The 24,208-nt window shown below is 42.2% G+C and overlaps 1 protein-coding gene and 1 long non-coding RNA gene across 7 annotated transcripts in view; both read left to right on the top strand.

The window, feature by feature from the left end:
- Positions 1-423: 423 nt before the first annotated feature.
- On the top strand, positions 424-2,592 carry LOC118698139 (uncharacterized). Of its 2 annotated transcripts, none has more exons than XR_008508422.1 (3): positions 424-647; positions 784-884; positions 1,527-2,592. It is a non-coding gene; the product is annotated as an uncharacterized LOC118698139 (long non-coding RNA). The 2 variants fall into 2 exon arrangements; XR_004981836.1 differs by having other exon boundaries at positions 1,522-2,592.
- Positions 2,593-13,919: 11,327 nt separating this feature from the next.
- Positions 13,920-24,208, top strand: part of KIAA1549 (KIAA1549 ortholog) — a 142,200-nt gene continuing 131,911 nt past the window's right edge. For 3 of the 5 annotated variants that reach the window (XM_036400162.2, XM_036400160.2, XM_036400163.1), the window contains exon 1: positions 13,920-14,450. In XM_036400162.2, coding sequence (XP_036256055.1) covers positions 14,339-14,450 — 112 coding nt within the window. In that variant the 5' untranslated portion in view covers positions 13,920-14,338. The remainder of the gene's footprint in view (positions 14,451-24,208) is intronic. The other 2 variants (XM_036400161.2, XM_036400164.2) reach the window with 1 other exon arrangement.

Genomic DNA, 24,208 nt, shown 5'->3' with positions numbered 1-24,208 from the left:
CTGACAGAAAAATAACCAAAAAGAAAACTGAGATATTGTTGACATTCATAAAAATAACTTGTCTTCTCCATCTTTTTTTTTTTTTCACACAGAGATCTTACTACTTCTGTTACAAGCACCCCAAATCATTGGCAAGTGATTTCAGCAGAAAAATATTTCAGGGATTTTAGTATGGTGCATCTTTCTGGGCTACATTGTTTAAGTGCAGTGCCTTGAACAAATGGAGCCAAATGACCAAAAAGTCCAGATTTCCCAGGCTTGTAGTGAGGATTGGCACAGCTCAGTCCTGAGGCATAAGCTGGTGGACGTCCCAGAAGAGGCACAATGGCTCTGGACATGTGCTTGGTGTTTCCATGGTGGTGATTGTATGAGAACACCCTCTGTGTAGACATGCATGGTTTGGCCATCTCAGAATCTTCCTGGTATGGCTCATACACACCCAGAATTTTAAAAAACCCTCAGCCAGCTCCAAAATGAGTGTCTAGAAGAGGAAGGCCTGAAGCATCTCTCCCTCAGCATAAACAGCAATTGTTTTATTAATGTGATCTACCTTGTTTCTCTCTCCCTAGAAGTATACTCTGAGGAATATTTCAGTTTCTACATATCTGACTTTTCTTTGGTCATCTGATATTTCAAAGGTTTGCAAGGTAAGTCTGCTTGCCTTTAAGTGAGCTATTGTTAGGCTACTTATAAAAGCATGACAATTACCCCTAAGTGATGAATTATCAAAAGGCAGCCCTCTTCCCCATAAGCTTTTTGTGGTTTTTCTTTCCCTTCCTGCAGTTGCTGTGTTCATCCTCCCTCTTGGGCACACTGAGGAGCAGAATACACTGATAAAATTCCACTGAATTTGAGGGGAATACCTCAGATTACAAATTACATTGGTGAGTCACCCTTCTGTCCTTCACACAGTCACCCTGATCAGAGTTGTATTTAAAGTCATAAAATCAGTGCAACTGTCAGAAGCTATGAACTATCCAGGTGGAACACATTAGACCTTAGGGGACCACGCAGATCTGTAACTTGCCTGAAGGTACCCAAGCTTAACCTCCTGAGACTTCAAAATTTTCTCTCTGGCTGTGACTTCATCTAATTTATTCTCTAATTGATGCAGAGTTTTTGCCTTCTATCTTCCTCCTACACAGTTTCCCATCTTTTGCATCCTCCTTTTTTTTCCTCATTATTGCTTTTGCTCTTCAGCTGCATGTTATAATAAAGTGTGCTTTTTTCCTCAAAGCATTTCTGCATGAGGTTGTAGGGAAGCTAAGGCTATGGTGAAAGAAAAGATACCACAAATGTATCAAGTGTTAATTTAAATTACACTGCTGAGTAATTAAAAAAATAATATGTCTTATGTTAGTCAAACAATAGAGCATTTGATAAGCTATCTGCAGCTGAGAGGATCATTTTCAAAGGGCTGTCCACCTGCAGCACAAAATTCAAGGATAGGAGGTAAACTTCAGACTGAACTCCCAGCCAAGGATCCTCAACAGTCTTTCCTTTTCTTTCTTTGTGGTGGAGGTCAGGATGCAAGAGCTGGAGACCAGAACATTTGACAAGATTCTTCTATTGTAGCAAGAAACAGCAAAATGGGAAGGAGGCATAAGGATGGCGAGGGATGGAAAAGATTGATAATTGTTTCCTTGGCAACTGAAACTGTGGAGCCTCATGCAGGAATCCCTGAGAAAAATCCTAAAAGATCATAATGGTCTCTTCTGCCTTCAGACTCTGTTCCAGGCTAAGTTTACACATCCCAGTGTGGTGCTGCATGAAGGGATCGAGTTAGTGCTAAATGGAAACCAGAAGCTGCATGATTGTAAAAAATCCTTGTGAAGAAGAGAAGCACTGTTGTCTCTCTTTCATAAAATGGGGAACGTTTTATATTGCAAAAGATGAAAAGATTGAATAACTTGGCAAGGATTATTAAAAATGTCTTTTCAACACAGAGGACAGCAACATACAAGTCTCTGCCATCTCCCACATCACTGCAATGAGAACATAACCCCCCTCAACTGAGACTGCACTGTCCAAGGAATTAACAGAAGGGCTAAGGGAGCAGGAAGCAGGTGAAGTGGTTGCTGTTTAATAAGTGCTGTTTGCCCATCATGGAGTTCAGTGCTACACAGGGCAGCACAAAAGGGTCCCAGTCCTGCAGTGTTTGGCTGCAGCAGCAGTGAATCTTCATTAGTGAGTTTAAATGTAAGAACTGGGGCATATATATGAATATTAATGAAAGAAAGATTGACTAACTTCATGCTATTAAAAGATTTCTAGTCTCAGAGAGTAGGTGGAGTCTTTTGAAAAATGTATAATTAAATACAATATGTGATACACAAGAAGCTTTAAGAATGTGGATTTTGATCTCTTCCAATTTTCTGGAAGAAGGAAATTTTCTTTTCTTTGGAAGTAGGAAATGGAAAGATGCCTTCATTTGAACATGTTTCTTTTTTCTCCTCTATATCCTACATGCAGGTGTTTGTTAATGCAGAATTTCATGGCCATGCATTGTGGGGAGCCACTTGGCAGTGGGCAGCTAGTATTGATTTCTGCTCCAAAAATAGGGCATCAAATGCTTGTATATTTATAGATGTATGGGTGCATGTATATATATATACATATATATTAATGAGTATTGCAAAGATGTGAAAGACAGAGGAATGTTAAATCAGAATAGTAATTAATTACCTTGCCTGTTCCAATGCAAACTTTTGTGCTAGCAATGCACATAACAAATAAATGCTAGAAAGCTTTTATACAGTTCCATGCCTGTGAAAGGCATTCCTGAGGAGAGGCTGGTGTATTACTACACATTCACTAGAAACCAGAGATTCAGGGCAGCAGAATTTCCAGACAGTCAGGTGAGAATGAAGTGCTGCGGCATCAAGGCAGCCAGTCCACTTATTTCTGTCTGTTCAAAATGTTAAATAATTGCCAAGGCCTGCATTGCTATCAGTTGCTTCTTAGAGAGGCTTAATGAGAGGAAGCCAGCTTTGTGAGTGATTCCCTGTGCAAGCGAGTGGAGATGTTACACGTGTCTGTCTCATGCTCTGCAAGGAACGAGCAATTGTGGCAGCTCTAACAAAGCAGACAGAGCAAATGAAAGGATCCTGAGAGAGCCAATATATATTTTTTTATTCTTTGACATCTGTGATGGGGATGGCTGGCATATAGCACAAAATGAAATTTGTTTTCCCCAAGACATTCTTCTGCGCTAACAGTAATTTCACAAATAAAATCCTGTGTAAGTAAAATGCCAGAATGGCCATGTTTGCAAGTTCAGTGACAAGGGACTAGTGTAGAGCATGCCAGCCAAAATAAGATGGGAGAGTCATGCCTTACTATCTGTAGGATTCCATAAAGATAATAATGACAAGGGTATCTATGTGTGTTTATATATCATGATTATATAAGTAGTATATAAAAGGTGAAATGCAAAGGTAAAACCAGTGTGTTTGTTCTTTATTGCTCTCCTGCTTAAAAATTTTCTGTTCTTTTTTTTTCCCTTCCCTCTTTTTCTGATTATTTTTCTCCCCTTTAACAACCAAAATATGATGTCTCAAATTCCTCTTCTATGATGAAGGTCATTTGGAGACCTGAATAATGATATCAGATAAATATGTAGCTTTTATAAGGAACAGAAATTTCACTGCCTGGAAAGGCAGCTGTTCCTTTAGGGCAAAAAAAGATGGAAGATATTTAAGGCAGCAAAAATGAAAAAGGAATTTAATTTTACTATTTTGAATTATGGCTATCCAAAATATGACATCAGGGTTGAGATTAATTTCATGTAACATTATCGATGTACAAAAAAAGCCCAGGTTATCGAAACCTTCCTCTATAGACAAATGAGAGAGCCAGGCAAGACCAGAGGCTGATATCTGCCCTATCTCATAAAGAAATGAATATTATTTCTTTCAATTCACAACAAAGGAATGGAGTTTAGAGTCTCAGTTTCAAAGAAATGTAGGTAGGTAACTTCAGGTAACTTTAAAAATGATCTATTACATCTGTCCTGGTTGAATCAAGCAAGGCTTGTTCCCTCCAAAGTGGATGTAAGAATGATTTCCTCCTACCCAATAGGTCTGTAATCAACCAAAAGCACAGTAAAAGAGCACAAATAAGGAAATGCAGGATAGGTATTTCAGAGGAACAGGAAGAGTGGGATGTACTAGAGCAGAACCAAACCCTGCAAAGCTTCAAGGAAGTACACTCTGCATATGGCGCTATCCACATTTTTCAAGGTGCATGTTTTCTTTCCAGAAAGGCAGGTCAGCTGACTAGGTTAATTCATTAACTTGATTTGGGGAATATAGCACATTGGCTCTTACAAGTTTCAGCTTCTTTAGTATTTTTCTTTAAGTTCTAGTTGCTGGAGTCATATGATTTAATAAATCCTGGATTTTACTTAAAAAGAAAAAAAAAGCTCACTTTTTTTTTTTCATAGATTGTGGACTAAATCTCACAGATACAAACTGTAAAGGCCCCAAAAAGGAAAAAGTAAGTACTAAACCAAACCAAACCAAACTTACCAAAAGTAAGTACTAAAACATCTGTGAACCCTTAGCCAGCCTCAGGATATCTTAATACTCAGACTTGAGCACCAAGTTGGCACTAATGGAGTGTTAACATCATCCACTGCTTGCCTTTCAAAACTGTGTTAGCTCTGTTATATATGTAAGGAAAAGAAGATGTAATTCTCTGTATGGCCTTCCTCTTTTCTTCCCCTTCCCCTGTATATTCATAAAACCACACTTTGCCCCACATGTGCAGCTCAGGAGATATTTAGAGGTACAATTATGGTGCAAACACAACTGGCTCATTACCACAAAAAACACAACAAACCGCTTTAGCTAAAGTATATGTATTGCAAGGCTGTGATGTTAAAATCAGATTTTCTTCAAGTGCTTTTGGTTGCAGACAATGAAAACAGCCTGCATGGCAGAAGACCACTGAAAATAACTTCTAAAGAAAGGTTACATTTTTACAATAGCAGCGTTTCATCTGATGTGCACAGAGCTTGGTTCATAATTGACAGTGAGACAGCCAAGGGAACTAGTAGGATTAGGTTATGGGAATTCAACTGAACAATATTTTGCATTCAGATAATTGCACGAAATTGGGCTATTAGTGTAAGTTTTGTAAATTGCAATAAACATAAAACAAAGTAAAATAGTCTCTGTGTATACATTCAACTAATATGCTGAAAGAGAGCCCCAACTGACTTCAGACAGAGGACAGAGAACCTCCATTAACTCTTCAGAGCTGTGTCCAAATATTATTCTGTTTCACAGGTCCCTCAAATGGACCTTCAAAGGGAAACTCTTTTTATCAAACAGTAAGTAAATAAATATAAAGTAGTAGTGAACTTGTGGTTTTCACTGGCAAGAACACTACTAATATGTCCTTTATCTGACCTTAATTTAACATTGCATAAAATATTGCTGAAAAGAACTGGAGGAGGAAAGAGTTTCGTCTCAAATTGCAGCTGCTTGCTCCAGTAGCTCTCCTAACAAAACTTTGGCAGCAGCTGCAGCTCGTGCCTTTTTAACTTTTTCTGTGGCACAGGATTATTTTGTCCTCCTTTGTCTTAACTTCTTGGTCTCTCCTCTTTGTGCTGCCTTTTCCCTTGGGACTCAGCCTCGGTGTTTAGAAGGAGCATTTACAGAGTTTTGGAGGCAGCTTTGACAAGGCAGCTCCACTCCAGTAAAGTCATCACAGCAGAAAATAAAAATAAACTGGCCCACCACTGACTCAGGCTAATTATTCTAATGCTTTAACCCCAGTCTGAGTGATGCCTGCTGCCATGGCACCTGAAAAGAAAGACTGCAATTAGTCATGCATTTATCTTTATGGAAGACTTGGCTGCTCAGGAGCATGTGCCAGCCACATGTCTCACTGCACTGCTGAGGCAAATGCCCATGTCACTGATGTCTCTCTGTGCTTCAGAGGCAATTTCACATTTGCCTATGTCTTCTCTCCCATTTTTGAAGGAAGGAATATAATTTTAATAACTTCTGTGATGAACATAGAATATGATAATATCAAATAGCCAATTAATGCATCTGTGTCAGTAATTTAATCTTGTTCACAGGGTTTTTCAGCTTAAAATCTGTATCAGAGTACAGAAGAAAACACCAGATCAGCATCCTGTAATGAATATTAAACGTAAAAGACAGTTGAGCTTGAATAAGAGGTACCTTAGTAAAACCAGAGCTTTCAGCTCATTTCTCTGTCTCTGAATTTAGCAGCAGAGTAAGCCTTTCATGGCACCTAATGTTTTTCCCTGGATTCTCCTCTGTGCACAGTCTACATGAGCCTTGAAATTCCAAAGGAAGAGGGGATTATTGCTGTTCTTAGAGGGTGATTTCCATGCTGGTTTATCCCACCGCCAGAAATTTTACCCGGAGGTTCTGACTCAGGTCTGGCTTTTTTGGATTATTTCTCTTTCAAACATTGTCTTTACCAAACTCTTCTTTTTCTCGTCGATTAAGGCTTTTCAAGTGTTTTATGCCTCTCTATTATGCCTGCCTGTCACAAGTCTGTACAATGGTCTTTTAAAGTTTACTTAGGGCACAGCTGCACTGTAACACACCATGGTGCAAATATCCCTGAGGCAAAGCTGAATGTGCCAGCTCCAAAACTGGGATTTGTACTCTGGCTGTTTAATAGAGAGAGAGAGAGAGAGACAAGGACCATCTTTTCTGGTTCCCTTTGCTCTGTGTCTGTTGAATTTGATACAAAGGGGTCGTGGTTTGCAGGCAGGGTTTGTAAGCTCTACTTTTGGAAGAGAAAAAAAGTAATGAACGTAACAAGGAGTTGCACATCACCCCGACTGCAGTGTTCAATGCTAACCAAGGGTGTTCAGTGGGGGACACTGTTGTCAGAACAAATAATGTGAAACATGGTTTAGGAATCACAGAATTTGGGTCTCAAGTATAGTAATAGAAAGTACGTTTCTTGCTTAACAAAGATTTGGATGGTGACATTTCACTGAAAGGTGGGAAAACAACAAGGGGAGAAAAGGTCTTTAGGCTGATATAAAGGTAGGGAAACTGTAGGAAGATGAATGTGAACAAAGAAAAATAGAGGAGAGAACAGAAGTATAAGTATTGTGTGACAGCTATTGAATGGGAGAGAGCCTGGGGTTGGAACTTCTAGAGGGACCAGAAACCATCAACAGTAGGAAATCAAAGTGGATTTGAGGGAAGGGAAAAGGGCTGCTAAAGCGTTTCTCTTAGGAAGATCAAGCTAGCAGCAACTGTCAGCAGGTGCAAAAGCTCACTAGAGGGGAATGGCAAGGACAAGATTTTGAAAATGTTCCTTCCAGCTGTTCCTGCTAAAATCAGGCAAAGCATCTACCAGTTGCCTGATTTAGTTATTCTTACTTTCCAAAAGACACTGGTCCTTGACTCTAGTGAAACTTATTGATCTGCCCTGTTCATTATATAAATTTGGATAGCATTTGATTAATCTCTGCTATAAACTATATCTGGGCCAGACAGGAGAAAGCCTTATCCTTTATCTGAAGTTCAAATGGTTTCTGGAATGGGATGGGAGGTGTATCCTGAATTATAAAGTGATAACTAGAAACAGATGTGGGGGAAGATTTTGCAAAGTCTGGGTATTTTTTGGATGTATTTATTGACATTGCATAAAGTGACAGGAAGGTTCATTTATTCTGTTTTGTGGGAGGAGCTTAATGGATATATGTGTAAGTGACCTTTTCAGTGAGCACTGTGTTCAAAATGGGATTACCAAGGATATTTTTTAGTAAATCCACTGTACTTGAAAATTGCTTTTTTTAAGTTACACAACTACAACAGAAAAGATCTAGCTTGCTCTTTTTTATGTGTGTGTCATTTCATAACACAGTAAAATAATCTAATTGCTAATATGATCAGTGCTATAGCATTATTGTTATTACAGTGTTATTTTAAACAGGGTAAGTTAGCTAAGGAGAGATGGAATTATTTACAGTTGCTCAGTGAATAAGAATGAAGTATAGTTTGATAGAGCAAAATATATCTGTGGTGCAATAATTTCTGAATATGGTGTTCATATGTGTTACAAAATGTTAGATTATGAACAAATTGGGATAGTTAAGGGTGAGGTTGGCTGAAGGTATGAAGGAAAACTGACCAACACTTCAGACATCTACACACCTCTACTGGAGGAACACTAAGCCTGTTATTGTAACGCATTTTCTCTGGAAGAGAAATGAATTTGAGATAAAAGGCTTTGGCAGGTAGTGAAAGTGAGGGAGTCAGGGAAAGCAATCAGAGTAATCAATCTTAGGAGGAATAGTATGAAGCTGTATATCAGAGATGTGTTGCAAACCCAATACCAGAGGTCCAGGAACTTGATTAGGTATTTGCAAGAAGATGATGAGTCTGTCAGAAAACAGAGATGCACTTGGGCAGTCTCTCTAATGTCTCAATGAAATTTGTAGTGGAAAATGTAAAAGAAAGACATTTATTAGACGACACCTTTTTCAAAATGCAAGGCTATTTCTCAGAGTTACCTCTGTATATTCATGTATTTCTCCAGCTTAGAAGCTCGGGATTGCAAACAGAGTACACATGCATCTCTTGTCTTTTTACTTTTAATATAGGGAGAATCTGGTATTTGTATGAGTGTTTCTGGTGCCAGTTCCCAATATCGCTTCTTACACTGTTACAACATGAGACTGTACAGGAGAGTCTTGTTAAGCTACCGGAATACAAACATTGATACTCTTAGAAGGTTTGGCGTTTTTTTTTTCTTTCACTTTTTAACCTAGAAAAAATACTTTCCAGTACTTTCATTGGACTTTTCTAGAATAAAACCAATCTGTTTCAAAGTCGGCTTTTTTCTCTTGTGCCAGCAGTTGTTGCTACTGTACTTCCTCAGCTAGTTAAAAGGAGTAGGGCAGAAGTAACCCAGAGCACAGGTTTGCATCTAGCAATCTGTGAGAATTCAGAAATAGAACATAAGAGCACAGTAAGACTGAGCTGTATTGTTCTCTAAATGATTTGAGTCTTTTTTATATCACATACCATGTGACTTTCCATAGCACACAGCTTTGCAGAGACTGAAAGGAAAACATTAATTTTAAAAAAAGCATTCTCTGCTCCTTAGACACAAGTGTTGGTAAGAAAACTAGATGTCTGAGAGCTTGGAATAGTCCAACAAACTGTTTGAAGGTCTTCACAAAGCCAGGCTAGAACACTGCCATCAAATATGTTTTCAATGGGTAGTTCAGTAAATTGGAAACATTCACAAAAAAACTATTTCTGCACAAATTTAAGCAGCAGCAAAAGAGCAGGAGAAAAAAAAAAAAGCCAAACTGTTGGTTTTTTACACAAATACTGTTCACAGAAGGAAAATATATCAGCAGTAGCACTGGTCACTGAGTCCCAAACTAGAAATAACTGGAAGTTAAATTACTGGGCAGTTGTCTGGATCTGTGGGAAATAATGTTGATGATTTCTGATTCACTTCAGTGTCTCTGAACCGGAGTTCTGATGTGCAATTTTGAGAATTGTGTTTCTGGATTTGGGTATTACATTTGCCACAAAAAGCGAGTTGATTGGAAAGTGTTTCCAGGTTGGCAAGAGGGTCTAATTTCATACCTTTCTTTCCAGCAAAACCTGGATGTGAGCAGTTCCAAGAAGAGCCTTCTGAGGACGCTCTTGTTTCTATCACTGCAGTGTGGGTGCACATTTCCACAGCTGAGGATGCAGCTTCTGAATGTCCCTCTGTGTATATTCACTTGTAAGGTTCCTATCTAAAATGTTGTGGGGTTTTTTTCCCTCCTTACACCCTTCACAAAACAAACTCTCAGTTTCCAGGTGAAGCCTGTCATCATTAATCTAATCATACTTTGCACAGCCTTTGATTTTTTTTTTGCATCCTCAGCCTTGACCCAGTGATAAATCAGAGTAGCCGCCGCTGTAGTGGAAAGCTCAGTAATGTCAAAAGCTTCCTGGTGAATGTGCAATGGGAAGTCATTCAGCAGTAAGTAAATAACCCTTGCAAGTCACACTGTTAGAAAAGATTGCTTCTACTCTTCCCTTGAGCAGGATGTCTCATATCTTGCTCCATATCACCATGGATCACAGCAGGATACCACAGGAAACAATTTCTCACCTTCAAAGTCAGTTACTTCTTATGATAAACGCATTTGCAAGCTGTAGTTTAAAACTTAGTTAAAATTACAGCTGCTTTCACTCTTTGAGTTTGCAAAGTTCCACTATTTCTGGTCTGTTTTAATGTCCTAACAAAATGTGACATTATTTCAGATTTCTGTTTTAGTGGAATCTGAAGTGTCCTATAGGTCTTTGGGGATTTTGTTTGTTTTGGTTTTTTATATTTATATAATTTACTGTCCTTCTTAAGATACTCATTAGAAGCATGTAAGATGTTTTGGCTTTGCTTTTTTTTTTGCTGTTCCAAAGGGAAAGGAAAAACACAGCCTCCACCACAAACCCCAGCATGTAATCTGAACAAGGGACATCTGTGTGAAGTTCTTGATGGTTATTCTGTAGCATCTTTTATCTGTGCATCTGCAATAGGTGAAAAGGAGATGAGAGAGAGGGAGAGTAGGCAGTTGGTCTTAAATCAGTGGGAGTCAGCTACCACAAAGATGCCAAGTTCATGTGCATAAATCCCACCCTGGTTCATCAAGACGAATGGGTGAAGTAAATGTCAATCAGGTTGACACAGGTGATGTGGCTTTCCAGGACGGCAAAAATTAAAGAACTAAACAACAGTACAAAAATCCTAAAGTTAATGTAATTACTAAGAGGAGTAGGACTTACAACTGCAAATGCATTGCCCCAGTGTGGCAAAGTATGGCTCTGGTGAAAGAGGAGGCTAAACAGGACAGAGGATCATCTGAGATTAGGGAAATTCTTTCACACCTTCTGGGAAACAGCAGCCCAAACCAGAGGATGAACTGTAGCATAACAGGTAACCACCTCACAGCTCCTCTTTCAATGCCTGGTTATTGTTTAACAACAGGACTTTAATTTGGAGGTGTCTGCTGGAACGTGTGAAATTGCAAGGGAATAGAGAATATGTGATGGAATGTGACAGTTCTTAAATCCCCCCAGGAAGCGGGAAGTAACAGAAATACCAGTTTGGTCTCAAAAGACACAGAAACTGGGGAACAAGAACCCAAATACAAGACAAGGAGATTATTTTCGTGAACTGAACTCTGGGAACTGGAGCAAGAAATCGTGTTAGGTGAGACAGTGAATGAGTTAGTGGTTGCAGAGTATTTCATTATGGATGACATCTTAGAAATGCGAGAGAAGTCTCACACTTTAGTCTGGAAAGTTACCTCTGGATCTTGGTGAAACAAATTATCTACAGGCAATCTGAAATGTACTAAAGGCAGCATTAGGTGCTCTGTTACTAGAGGCACTGTTAGGACAACAGTGAAATGTGGTATCTTTAGGTGAAGATGATAGGCAGGGTCTGAAATGTGTTTTGTAATTAAGCATTTCAAGGGTCTTAACTGCCAAATCTCCCACAGAATCTGAAGGAGAGATGGATTCCTGTCCACTTACTGAGGGCTAGCTTATTAAAAGAAAAAGAAAACCACATTTTGCAAACAGAAAGAGTATGTGACTGCATGCTCCAATGCCAAACATGCATGCACACAGCTGCTTACAATGAAGTCATATTGGAATGATGTGGGATTTTTTAAGCTTTTGGTGGCTATTGTTTAGTCTGCGCTGCAGGTTTGCAGGAGAGGTTAGGGAGGACCTGAGTAACTGAAAGAGATGGCAGCAATGAAGTACCTGACATGGCTTGTATCCACAAATGGTGGGTAGGTAATTACAACAAAAGGCTAGAGTGCTCTTTTGAGCTGAGCTGTTTTCAGGGACTGGCAAGTTGCAAAGAAGAAAATTATGTCCTAATGGGTTCTGGTTTTAGTAAATTAAAAGGAATATCAAAGCCATTCTTCTGTCTATCAACAATTTAATGCAACAGAAGTAATCCTCAGGCCCTGATTTTTTAATTTGCTCAGATAAAAGGGAAAAGGGTGATGTGATGCAAGTTTTTCTGCATCCAGTTTTCTGTTAGATATTTCAAAAACTATGGGGAAGAGGGGGATTTGTCTTACTATGGTCTTCTTTTTGCAATGTTTAACATCTTTGCATGAGATTTTATACTTTAGATGTTTAATTTAGATTGAAGATATATGTTGTAAACACCCATGAAATATCCTGTAAAATGTCTCTCCACTGTACAAATTGAAAAAAAAATTATATCTTGCTGACCAAGAACGACTTTTAGAATGAAATTATAGGTCAGTATAGTAAAGTATTGTGCTAGAAGGCCTGAAATACTCATCATAGTTGATTGCTTCTGATAAAATGGCATTTGTGGACTTTTTGACCCTGAAAATGGCTAATGTAAAACAAGGGTTTGTTGTTCTTTTTTTTTGAGATTTCCCACCCTCTCTTTACTTGTGGTGTCTATATTGAGCCACACCTTCAGCTGATGTGATTTCAGCTTTGCTTATTTCCATTGCCAAGGACTCACCATGCTTTATTTTCCTTTGCTGAGTGAGTGTGATGTTCATCGTGTGATGTACAGGTATAGCTCATTGTTTTACTTCTGTAGGTCAGCAAAATGAATCCTTCTCTCCTTCCATCCATCTCTGGGAATGAGTTGTTCCTGTTGCAATGGATGTGTTCCTGATGAACTGATGCCCTGGTTAATTGTGAGTGCAGCTGAAAAATATGTGAGCCCAGCTCTAATCTGTAGTGGGATCTTTTCCCAGCTGTCCCTGGTTGGTGCTCCTTAGTGGCTGTGTGCCCTGGCAGCCAAAAGAGCCATCCATGCCCTGGGATGGATCCAGCACAGCATCTCTGGCCAGTCAAGGGAGATCTGCTCTGCCCTACACTGCTGGAACCTCACCTTGAGTCCTGTGTGCAGTTTTGGGTGCCACAATATAAAAAAGAATCTAAAACTATTGGAAATCATCCAAAGGAGGGTCATGAATATGGTGAAGGGCCTTAAGAGGAAACCATAGGAGCAGCTGAGGTTGCTTGGTCAGTTCAGCCTGGAGGAGGCCTCATAGCGCTCCACACCTGCCTGGGGGGGAAGCAGAGTGGCAGGCACTGATTTCTCTCTGGTGACCAGTGACAGAACCCGAGGGAATGGCCTGAAACTGCGTCAGGGAGATTTGGCCAGGATATCAGGAAAAGGTTTTTCCTCTTGAAGGTGGTTATTCAGTGGAACAGGCTTCCCAGGGAAGTGGTCACAGCACCAAGCCTGACAGAGCTGAAGAAGTATTTGGACAACGTTCCCAAGCACATGGTATGACTCTTGGGGCTGCCCTGTGTAGGGCTCCCCTCACAGCTCAGTGTAGTCTGTGCTTCTTTGACTGCTGCACTCACGCCTGCTCCTGAGGAGAGCAGGGCTTAGGACAAACCCTGCGGTGGAAGAGTCCCCTGTCCTTATGTCTGCAATCCCCTGGATGTCCTGTCACAGAGCTCTACCCTCATAGCCATGCCCGGTACCTGTTCCAGCTCTCAAACTTCGTGCACCGGCTGGGGAAGAGCTCAGGCACCACTCAGCCCGCCCTGAGGGCTGATGGACGGGACTGCCGGCTTGCCAACCTCGCTGTGCCGCGGGAGAGCGCAGTCAGGGAGCAGCGGCTGCAGGGGCACTCCAGTCCGGTAGCAGACAGCGGCAGCCACCGGCCATCCCGGGGCACTTCCAGCGCCCTCCCGGGTCGCGGCGGGCGGGAGGCACCAGGCGGAGCCGCGGCCGTCCCGCCCCTCACGGCCCTGCCCCCGCTCCCACCGCCTCGGCGGAGGAGGCGGGCCTGGGCGCGCCCCCGCGCAGACGCGGACGCGGCCGGGAGCGCGCAGGTGGCGGGCGGGCCGGCTGTGCGCGCCGCCGCGCGCCGGGTTCCGCCGGGGGCAGCGCGTCGCCGGCGGGCGGGGAGCGAGCGGGTGCCGGGTCCGGGCTGCCGCCGCCACCGCCGCCGCCGCCTTCTCACACGTGAAGGGCCGTAGCAGTCCCGCCGAGGAGCCCCGCTGTCCCGCGGTGCGGGGGCTGCCCCTCCGCCTGCCCTCCGGGCGCCGAGCCGCACCGCTCGCCCTCCCCCGCCGCTCTTGGGAGGCGCCGCGGCGCTGCTCCCGTGAGGGCTCCCCACGGGGTGGGCGTGGGGAAGGGTGGGTGCTGCGGCGGCCTCCCGTCCGCGGGCGTCCCAGCCCCGCCGGCGGTGGATGCGCCCGGGAGGAGCCGCCGAGCCCGCCCAGCCTTTCCAGCCCCCCGCGGGGGGGACGCGGGGACCGCCGCGATGACTTGACGCCGGGCCGGGCCGGGCCGTGCCATGGAGGGGATGACACGCTTCGCGGTGGCCGCGGCGCGGTGGCGGCCGGCGCTGCCCGCCCTGCTGCCGCTGCTGCTCGCCGTGCCGGCGCTGCGGGGCTCTCCCGCCGCAGGTAAGGGAACAAAGAGGGCCCGGGGGCAGGTGTGCGGGGCCCGGGGGCCGTGCCGGGAGCGGGGCGGTGCGGGGGGCGGCAGCGCCGGTAACAATGCGGCGGTGCCGGCGGGCGGGGGCCGGCGCGGCGCGGCCGGGGAGCTCCGCCAGAAAAGGCGCGCATTGTTCGCAGGCAGACCGCGAAGGCTCCGGTGCGGGGCCGCGGCAAGCCCCAGGCTCGGGGGCTGGCTCCCGAGCCGCGGAGGAGAAGGAGAGAAGCCGTGCGGGGACAAAGGGGACAGCCGGCGTTTCGAGCTTGGAGGGTGTCCTGTGCCGGGCAGTGGTCACCGCGCGTTGTGGCCTCAGCGCCCGGGGCGGCTGGAGGTGCCCCGTGTCGGGCTGCGGTGGCACCTGCGGGGTACATGCAGGGCAGCCTGGCTCTCCTCCAGCTTTCGAGTAAGGAGGCATTCGGAACATCTCGAAACGCCCAATACGACTTTCCAAGCACAGCCGTGGCATGACTTGTGCGTGGAGAGAATGGTTCGGGCTCCAGAGGGTGGTGTATTCAGTAGGTGTTTCGGAAAAATCATGAATCAGTGACCCCTTTTTTTTTCTCTCGTCTTTTCTCTTGTGGCTCTAGGTATTCAAAATTAGTCTGTAGTTAAGCAGGCAGTTTAATCACAAAGATGTCTCATTTGGTTCTGGTCCCATAGCACTTCTTGGTTCATCTTTAATACTTAAAAAAATAGTAATAATTATCATTTCATGGAAAGGTACAGTTTTGCTGTGATTAGATTTTCATTTTGGTAGATAACAGGTATAAAGTAATACATTTTACTCAACATCAGAAAGTTGTTGATAAGTGGCAATAAGTGATAAGAGTCTGCAGTAACCTGTGTCATGAAGCGGACCAATTAGTGTTGACTCTTTTGTTCAAACACAGGAATTGTGGTGATTATTGTTGGGTGTTTAAGAACCCTTGGTGTTATAAAACATGCTTATCTCTTTATAATAATCCTTTATTCCACTTCAGAAAGTAGTTCATGATTTGGAGGTGACTAGTTAGCTTTTCAGAGAAGTTACACTCTCCTCCAGCTCCCGTCCTAGCCTACGAGAGATGTTCCAGGCTGCATGAAAATTGATATTTCAGTGTAAACTTCAGTGATTTTTCTTAAATAAAACAGGCTCTGCATACAAATAGAAGGCAAAGCACTAGGTTTGTAAGTTGGAAATTTACCTGTGGTTTTTTTTTGCCTCTGAGAATGGCTGGGTTTCTTCTGTATTTTCATAGTAAGTCATTGAAGGCTCTTGTTTGTTTCTCTGGTATATAGTAGCTTTTAATGAAACGTGGCTGTGAATTTCTGTAAACATTTGTGTGATTCTTGTGCATTCTTGTATAACTTAAAAACAGCAGTAGAAAAATTATGTAACTCAGCCAGTGTTTGAGCTGCTGGAAGAGAGTACTTAGAGACAACAGATCTTGCCCAAAGCGCTGCTTTCCTGCTCAGTCCAGGGCAGGAGCCTTTAAGCTGTTTTGATTTGAGAGTCCTCTATGTTTTCAATTTCCACTGGGCATGTGAATCATGTGCAATGAACTTGAGGATGCTGTGAGTAAACTTGCTCTTGAGAGGATGCTTTTTTTATTGGCATCTCAGAAATGGCCCATTGGTTGCAGAGATTTAAAGTCTGTAAGTTGAAGAGAGCAAGGATATTTTGTTCCTTTTTCTGAAGGTGAAATGCTGTATTTAAAAGCATGGCAGAAGTCTGATTTCTCTTTGTGGGGCCCATAAGGTTTAGAAAACACCATCTTTATCATAATCTTGTCTTCAGTGTTGAATGTTTTGATGGTGTAATGGATGTTGTGAAACAGAAGAGCTGTATACTGATCAAATGCCCTAGGTTTGGGCAGCATTCACTTAACTGATCAACAGATTTACAATTCCTGTAAATCTCTCTAGGGTGCAGTTCATTTGCCTTTCAGTGCCATATGGTCTTGACCAGTCTAGGGACAGCAAGAGCAAACTCCTACAGCTCTGAGTTACACAGAAGGAACATACAGTAAGAGTGGAATGGCCACTTACTGCAGTTAAAATAGCAAGGACAATACTTAAGAAAATTTAGTAGTTAAACAACTTGGGTTTTGGAATGCTTGATCCAGCTCCCACAAAAGTCACATGTTGCTGAATCAGGGCTTCAGCTTCTCCAGTTAAGCAGATGCTGTACTCTTAGTATGTGGTTGGGCACCAGTGTGCTGGAGGTAGGTTTGCCTTTGAGCACCTCAGTGAAGCAGGGCCTTGGCCAGGCTATTTGAATTTCTTGCTGCTCAGCACAGGCTGTGTTTTTACTTTTGTTCCATTGCACAATCTGCACAACTCCCGCACTGACAATCAGGAGGATTTATCTTGTCTCGCCGTGCTGTTTTCATGGGAGGGAGGAGAACTCTGTGTTGTGGACTCTGAAAAGACTGCAGTGAGTCTCCTCAGAGACTCGTGGACCAAGGGCAAGTTGTGGAGGTCAAGCAGGGAATCAGATGTAGCTGTCTTATGGGAGAGTTGCAGGATATTGTTTATTCAACTTAATTGCATTAGTCTGTTGCAAACACTTGAGTTGGCATCACATCTCTTGTGGCCAGTTGAGCTTGTCAAGCTTGCTTCCAGTTCATTTTCACAGAAGACCCATATGGTTGGAGGATTCTCTTTATGACTGCTTTCTATGCTGTGCTAGCTTTATTTATGTCAGCCTCGTGTCTACAAGCTACACTTGTAGTCCTGCCAGAGGAAATGTGTTTTTTGTTTGCATGTTCTTTCAAGAAGTAAGAATGCTAAACAAGCTAGTGGACAGTGCAGCTTTTTGTTCAGTGATGTCTGTTTGTGAGTGCTTTTTGTGAAGCAAAGTCTTTGACTTCTCAGGCAGGGCTGGGACTTGAAATACAGCATGACTTTAGCAAAGCAGGCTTTGACCTACCTTGGGTGATAGATTTCAGGAACTGGGCACACTAAAGAGCAGTGACTCCTGCTGCAGCACAAATCTTGTCTTGGGAAGCTGGTGATTGTGGTAAATGGCAGGTTCTGACATCCCCATCCTTGCTTGTCAGTTCAGAATGTGTGTGCATGTGTGGGAGTTGCTTGGGAGAGAAGTGAAGCAGAATAGACTTCTTAATAATACAGTCTCACTTCAGCTGTGGGAGACATGGCTTTCCTTCATTTGAAAGTAAATCTCATTGTGGCTGATGTCCTAAACTAGCAGAGAGTCTCCAGCTCTGCCCATTGTGGCAGACAGAATGAATAACACTGGTTGTGTAAGAGTTATTGTGGATGGTGTCCTTAAGTACCAGTGTGTCTCCAGCCTGGCCTGTTGTGGCATACGGCATGATGAATGCTAATTGCATAAGAGTTATTAAATACAGTGTGTCCTGGGAACCTGGGTATGAGGAAAAAAAGCTGCAAGGAAATTGTTATCCTTTAAATTTTGTATTAGTTTAGTAAAACAGTAGCATTAAATGAACTTAATTATGCAGTCAATTTCTATTTTGGCTCATGTAGAAGAATCCCATTCTCATGGAGTCCTTGTAAGTATGGACAGTTTTTCACTCTGGAGTTACCTGATATGATGCCTTTCTAGCTCTTGAAAAGTCATATATTTCTATGCTTTTTTGCAGTGATTGCCAAACACACATGAACTCAATAACAAATTTGATTGATACTCCCTATATGTAGGGAGTATTAATCAAATATGTATATATGTAGGGAGTATCAATCATGTGTTTTCAGCTGTTGATGTTACTGGAGACAGCTGTTTTGGAAGACTAAGGAAAAACCTTTTATAAGAGCAATTCATTAGTGGTGTCTTTTTTTGGTAACACATGAGATTAGGGGGAAAGAAAAGATAAATTTGACTATCAGTACTCACATCACTCATTTGTCAGTGTAATTAATGGCATGTAAAATGCCCAAATAAATATTGGAAATGGGCCTGACTGTCCTAGGTCTTACTTAAGTTGTAAGGTGTGTCTAAGAAATATTTCTGTTTTGCAGTGGAGTTGAGAACAAACTTAAATATTTCAATTGAAATTTTGTTAAGTGTGCATTTAGCTACGGGCTGGAGCTTTTTCTTCTTTGCAAAATATCAGTTGAAAGAGTTCAGCAACTGCTGATGTTGAGGCAAGAGGAAAACAATGGCTTCTGCTTTGAGTTCTGCCAGCTTCTTTTCTTAACAACTTTAATACCCTTATGCTTTGGAGCAGTGCAGTTAAACTTTGCTGGATTGTGTCTGCTCTGAGGGGATGTTTTCTCCAGTCTTGCTTTGAAAGTGATTTTTCTTTTTTGAAAGCTTGTAATGACTGAATTTAGGTAGACATGGCTACATTAGAGAAGATGACTTTTTTTTTTTTGTTGGCTGAAGTTTGAATATGGACTATTCTTATGGGCTGTTCTTGAATATGGACTATTCTCACCTACCTGTCAGTACCGACCTGGTGTATATGTGTTGCTTGGGCAGATGTACTCAGCACTCTTCCCGTAGTCCAGAATGGTAGGTGAAAGATTGGACTTTGCTCTGAAAGTCTGTCTAAGCTGCTCCAGAAGTGGGACTGGACTGAGCTTCAGGACTGAGAACTGAGCACCTGCCTGCCTTGTTTTTAAGGCCATATGTCTGTTATGTAATGCTTTACTTTCTTTAGGGTGTCTTTGGCATCTGCCTTCTGGTGCTCTGTTGTATGGTGGTCTTTGATTGCATCAGGCCCAAGGGGGCAAACAGAAATAAGTCTTTAGAAGGAGCCAACATGGGACTCAGGTTTAATTTGGAGTAGGGTCTGAGGATCTTTCCAGTCACTCTTCAGCTTGTTGATGAGATTGTGTCTAGAAACCTGGAAGTTGTAGGAGGGGAAGAGACACAAATTGCAAGAAGCCTTGTCAGATGAAAGAAACTGGAACTGGCAGGGACAAAGAGTAGGATGCAGGACAGTGGGTCAGCAGTGTAAAATAGGTCTGTAGATGAGGGAAACTGCAATGCAGAAATTAATCCTAGGTGAAGCAAGCACTGCAGTTTGATAGTAGGATAAGCACACTGGGAAACACAGATGGACTCAGTTTAAAAAAGGAAAATAAGCATCAAAGAAAATAGTGTTGAAAGGATGTATCAGAAGACAAGGAAGACAAGGGACTGGGATAAGTCTGGAGGAGATGTGACCAAAAGCATCAAGCTTGCAATTTAGAAATGGGAAAATGTGTGCCTGCTGCTCTGGGACACTTCCTTCAGAATTTGGCACAGAATTTAGGGCTTCAGAGTGTTGGTCCTTTTCTCCTCTTAGCCAGAAGCATGATAATCTGCTGCTGCTCCTTAGAACATTTCATGAATGTGCATGAATCAGCCTTGTGACAGAAGTGTTTTTCTAAGTTTGTTTTAAGAACTGGAAAAATTCCGCCACAAAAATTGTAGCAGCATATGAAGACTGCAGAGACAAAAATGAGCGAGTTGGAAATATTGACATTAAAATAACCTATTAACCCATACAGTTGTAAACTTCTGTACCTGCAAGCTGTTGTACAGCTATGGTGACAAGGCATGTATCCATACAGATAATATTTATAGCTATAGAGACACCTGCACATGCACACACCTACACACAGACAGCACCATCGTTGTGCTCAAGGACTGATCCTTTTCTGGGGAAAGATGGGAACTGGGTAGCAAATGAAGAAGTCTGTAGGACTCTTGCTCCTTCTGTAACAGATGTTTGAGGTGTGACATGAAGGGAGGGGCAGGGAAGTTTGAATAAAGGTTTTGCTGTTAATGTAATTGTCCTAGACAATTGAATTGTGTTGCTGTTGCAGAGTTTCAGTGATGCTCAAGTTGCTTAAACCAAGCTTGCCACAGGTGGTCACTAGCTGTGTGTGTTCCTCATTTACTGGATGTCAGACCTCTGGGATCTGTGTTGCAGAAATACTGAGTACTTCCAGCTGCCAAAGAAGTCAGGGGAAGCTGTTCTTAAATAGATGTTGTGTCTTAAATTCTAAATACTAATTAATGTTTCAGATTAGGCTCTCAGAATTTGACCTTGTTTCTTAGTTTTGCCATTTGTAAAATGTGATTTCTCAGATGCAGTTCCTCATTTGATTTTCGAGATCCTAAGGAATGTCCAGATGCAATAACATTGAGCAAAAAAAGTTGGTCAGAAAGCCAGATTTTTGTCTTGAGAGCAGAAAAAGATCCAGCAGGTGATAAACCAGTCTGCAGAACTTGACTCTACAGAAAACAAGTATAAGAAATAAACTAGTTGTTAGCAAATAGAAAGTAACCGGTGATGGTGTAGCATGATGTATTTACCACACTAAGACTTTTTTAGGGAGTTAACTTCCCTTAGAGATGGGAAGATGTATTATGCTGTATCGAAGTGCAGTAGGATTTTGATGTTGGAGTTTTTTGTAAATCAAATATTCTTTAAAAGAAATCGTGGTTACTGATGTTTGCTCACTTTCAGTTTTAGCAGTTTCAGCTTACATCCTCTACCTGTTTGCTCTTCATGTGCAAACTGTTTTCTAGTCCTTTTAGTCCTTTTCCATTCTCCCCTCTGGTTTAGAGAGGCTTCTCTTCTGTGAATTAATATCCTGTATAGAACTTTGATTTGGCTTCAGCCATCTGCTCAAGACAGCACGTTAGGTCTTGTGGTTAGAAATAGATAAGAGGCTAAAATTCACCTGCAAGTAAGGGCAACAGGAGGAAGGAATGGTGGAAACACAGTAAATCAAGAGCCTGAAATCCATGCTTTTCAGTAAGGAACATGCATAATAGTGTCATACTGAAGGACTTGAAAACCTGCTTAGCTCTAGGATGGGGACTGGACAATGCAGTAGTGTTGCCTTAAGGGGCCTGGTGTCTATCAGGGATCATGGACAGAATGGGATTCAACAGGATCCCAGTGATACTGGGCCTCATGAACACATTGGTTTTGAACTGGGCATATCCTGTGTAATAACTCATTTGTTTTCTTCAATAGCAGAAGAGCTCCAGCTGGAATGCTGTGTCTAGTAAAGGGCCTTGTCCTTCAAGGAGGACAGGCTACCAGAGACAGTTCTGTTCACAAAACTACTGGGACTGTATAATCTAGAAAAAATGCCAGGTGGGCAGGACTTTTTTCAAACATATAGAATATTAAACATAAAGGGAGATGGAATAAATAGTTGTTTATGTTGAGGAAGAAAAGAATACTTGAATTCAAGTAGACAAGACAGGTTTTCTAACTGCTGATCTTTTTAACAGTGGGGATAATGAAACTGTGAATTGCATGGTTTGGGGCAATAATGTCATGTGTCACTGGAGTTGACATGAGCTTGTAGAATGACCTAACAGAAGAGGATTGTAACAATGATATGAAATACTTTGCAGTTCTGTTTTTGTGAGATACTACAAATAATAAATAACAAATAAATAAATGTCATTTATGTGCAGACTGCAGCATTGGGACTAATATCATTAATTACTGAGAACTTTGGTGTACTGATGAGGTGAAAAAACAGTCTGTGGTTTTTATGTTGGTTGATTTTTGGGATTAACATTTTTTAAGGTTTCAGAGAACATTTTATAATCCTTGTTATAGTTTTTTTATCCATGGTACTAACAGGCAGGATGAACACACTAACTTTGTAAGTTGCTCTCTGTGCAAGGTCAGTTTGTGAAGCATTTTAGAATGCTGCTTCACTGAGAGGTTATCACTGAGACAACAGCTAGTAAGTGGAATGGATGTGAGTCTGCATGTCTTTATTCATCAACTGAATTATTACTAGTGTTTTTATATCTCAGAGGTGGGAGAGAGAGCCAGTATTGAGCTCAAAACACTTTATTGGTATTTCTATGAAATGTGTAGTTGGTCAAGCTGGGAACTTTTTCATCCTGGCACAGAATGTAGGATTTGCCCTTGTCCTTAGCAAAAGGAGTGATGGTGCAAGCAAGAGGCCCAAAGTGATGCAAGACAATTGGGAGACTGGGCAAAGAAATGGCCCCAGACCAAAGCTTTCAGCTGCCACGTTCTGTGTGCTGCCATCTGTGGGTCTGTGTCAAAGGGAGAAGACAAATCTTTAGCTCTTCAGAAGCTGAGAGACATCAGTTCTCCCACCTGGCATTCTGACGGGAGCAGCAAGTGCTAGGATAGCAGCAGGGGTGTCCTGGCCAGAGCTGGGAGCTTGTTGGGCTGGGCTCAGGTGTGTCAAGTTCTCAGTTCTGACAAAGCTTTTCTGGACAGTTAAAGCAGTGTGGGGCTGTCTTTGTGCCCGCTCTCTGAAATTGGTTGGTGTGGCAGGGTGCGAGCAAGGGGGGGGGATACGAACTTTGGTCAGGAGGATACTGAAATAAGGAACAGCAGAGATAACACTGGGCTGGAGCTGTACTCGGAGCAGGTGAAATTGGGAATATAGATCAGGGTATCAATAATGGAAGGCTGAGTTGGGAAGTTTTGAGCTAAGAGGAGGGCTGCAGATTTGGAGGGGTTTTTGTGGCTGCTCTGAATATTTGACTTAAGCATCCTCACTTTAGAGCTTGCCTTAGAGCTGTGGAGAAGGGCTTTATCTAAATGGGTAGCTGGTCTCAGTTATAACAGAAAACTCTCAGACGTCTGGTAAGATAAACTCAAGAACTCTAAATGCACTCTGAAAATAAATGGTCACATAGAACAGGTAGATAGTACAGGTAAAGATTATTTTTCTTAAGCAGTATTGATACAATTTACAGTTTTTGTTTTCAGCCTCTTTTTTCTTAATTCACACCGTCTTGGACTGAATTTCTTACTGAATCTTTTGATATGGAATAAGAAATTTAAACTGTTACAAATTCTTATAGGAAAAGAAGGCTCTCTCTTTTTTGCTCCCCAGCCAGTTGTGTATTGAGCTGGTATGTGGAGAGTCTCTAAAGTTCTTTCCTTATTTAAAGGCAGCTGTTTAGTGCTGCAGGGTGGTTGGGTGTGAACTTGATTAGATGTTGAGCCTGTCTCACCTTTTCCTGTGGCTCGTAATTCTCTTGTAAATAAATTCCTCCTCGTGTATGCCGATTGCAGTGAGCTCTTCTCAACCGCAGAGCCACAAGGATACAGCTGAGCATTACTTGGAGACAAAGCTCCAAGCATTTATGTAGCAGACCCCTCTGGGCTGGTATTAGGTTACTTTTTGAATGGGAGACAGGCCGGTTGTTTGTCAGCTACACTGGATTCTGGTTGGGTAACTTCTCCAGTGGTGGCTGTACTTAAAACTGAAGCTGCTGCTGGATTGGGACTATCTTGTGTGATATATTAGGATAGAAATTGCACGTCACAGAACAAAATCCTGATCTAGAGCAGAAGTCTGGTTTGAAGATGTTTTCAATTAAAATCTGTCAGTGACCTTACTTCCTGTGCTTGTGGTGAAGGATGAAACAGAATTGGGCTCCCAGCCATTGACATTCAATTTTTAGAAGATGTAATTTGTTCCATTCTGAAAGAACAAAAAAAGATAATTTTCCTTTGTCTTTCCAGAGTACGTGTGCTTTTTATAGTAACTTGGTTTTAAAAATTACATAAATGCTTATCAACATGGTAATCAAAGTTTTCTCAAGAAATATTTATCCAATATTAATACAAGCAAGAAAGTTTCAAGAAAATAAATTGTATTAGTCTGTCTACTGTTTGCCTCTGTGAGCAGTTACTTTGTTGCTTCTACCACAACCATGTTCTTAAAACTGTAAAATTTGTCAGAGGATTAGGAAAGCTGAGGAATGTGAAATGAAAGTAAATCCAGTTTCTTTTTGAATTGACTGGAT

This window comes from Molothrus ater, chromosome 5 (assembly GCF_012460135.2).
Source record: "Molothrus ater isolate BHLD 08-10-18 breed brown headed cowbird chromosome 5, BPBGC_Mater_1.1, whole genome shotgun sequence".
Classification (NCBI taxonomy): domain Eukaryota; kingdom Metazoa; phylum Chordata; class Aves; order Passeriformes; family Icteridae; genus Molothrus; species Molothrus ater.
Note: the sequence above shows the minus strand (reverse complement) of the source record. Positions and strands in the feature narration are given on the sequence as shown.